The 1,139-nt window shown below is 41.5% G+C and overlaps 1 protein-coding gene across 1 annotated transcript; it reads left to right on the top strand.

Annotated features, from left to right (window-relative positions):
- The first annotated feature begins 298 nt into the window (after positions 1 to 298).
- On the top strand, positions 299 to 1,139 carry LOC107190870. Its single transcript, XM_015579758.1, is given in 2 exon segments — positions 299 to 458; positions 461 to 1,139. Coding segments are annotated over 2 exon segments (720 nt in total). The 5' UTR covers positions 299 to 301; the 3' UTR covers positions 1,024 to 1,139.

Here is a 1,139-nt window from a genome sequence, read left to right as displayed (position 1 = left end):
GGGAGCCTGGTGTAGCGGCAAAAAAAAATCGATTTTTTTTTCCTTCATAAATCGATAGTTTAACACCCTGCAAATGTCCTCCCAAAGCCACAGAACGAAATTCAAAAAATTAAACCTGCTACAGACGTTTTTGTTATGGAGTAGACGACGCAGGTATACCAGAAAGCGCGCGGCGCAGCGCGATGTGCTCAGTTTCTCGGTCCGTTATAAGTTAAATACACAAATTATATTGAAGGCGGGGACTCGAAGATATTATTGCAAAATAATAAAAAGTGAATACGTTGGTCACGTCGAGAAAAGGATGGGAAGTCGCCTGCGAACTGTCAGAAAATCTGCCAAACTTGAAGGAAAAGGAAAACTAACAGAGGTCCTTATTAGAAAATTGACAAAGTATTATGGTTTAGCCATAAGAAGGAATTCCGAATCTGTCGAAGAAATGCAGAAGGCTATAACGGCCACTTTTTTCATATGATTTCCACCGACAAAAAGCCGCTCCATCAAAACTGTCCCGCAGGATTTAACTCGTGGTGTAAATGGCGCATCGCAGAGGCTTCAGGTGATGTAAAAAAACACAGACACCCACCTGCACTTCATCCGGAGGTTCAAAAGATGATTCTTCCAATTTATAAAGATTTGTCACGTCTAGATTTGTTAGAAAGATGCTTAGGGGGCCATACGCAGAATGCAAATGAGAGTTTTAATTCCACCGTGTGGCGACTGGTACCTAAGCATCTAAATTGCGGCTTCAAAATTGTGGAAATTGCTTCCTTCTTAGCTGCTGGAAAATTTAACGAGGGATACAATTTTGTTCTACAATTAATGCAAGAGTTGAACTTAGTGATTGGGCAACAATGCAAGATGTTCGCCAACGTGTACGACGCGCAGCGGCTGAAGAGACAACAGCGTCGTAGCTTCAGCAGTACCAGAGAGGCACGAATTGCAAGGAAAGAAAAGAATGGGACCTTACTTGAAGAGTTTGAGGAAGAGAAGGGTCTAATGTATGGGCCTGGTATAGCGGATTAGCATGAAACAGCTGTAAGTATCCGAAAACTGTTATTTATCTTCACCGAAAACTTTAAACGTGTTTTTCTCGAAACGACGTTTTTCAAATTGGCGTGCAATGTAACTCAAAAAGTATT

The sequence above is a fragment of the Dufourea novaeangliae genome, unplaced genomic scaffold, assembly GCF_001272555.1.
Source record: "Dufourea novaeangliae isolate 0120121106 unplaced genomic scaffold, ASM127255v1 scaffold225, whole genome shotgun sequence".
Taxonomy (NCBI): domain Eukaryota; kingdom Metazoa; phylum Arthropoda; class Insecta; order Hymenoptera; family Halictidae; genus Dufourea; species Dufourea novaeangliae.
The sequence above is the reverse complement of the archived record's forward strand: the minus strand, read 5'-3'. Positions and strand labels throughout refer to the sequence as shown.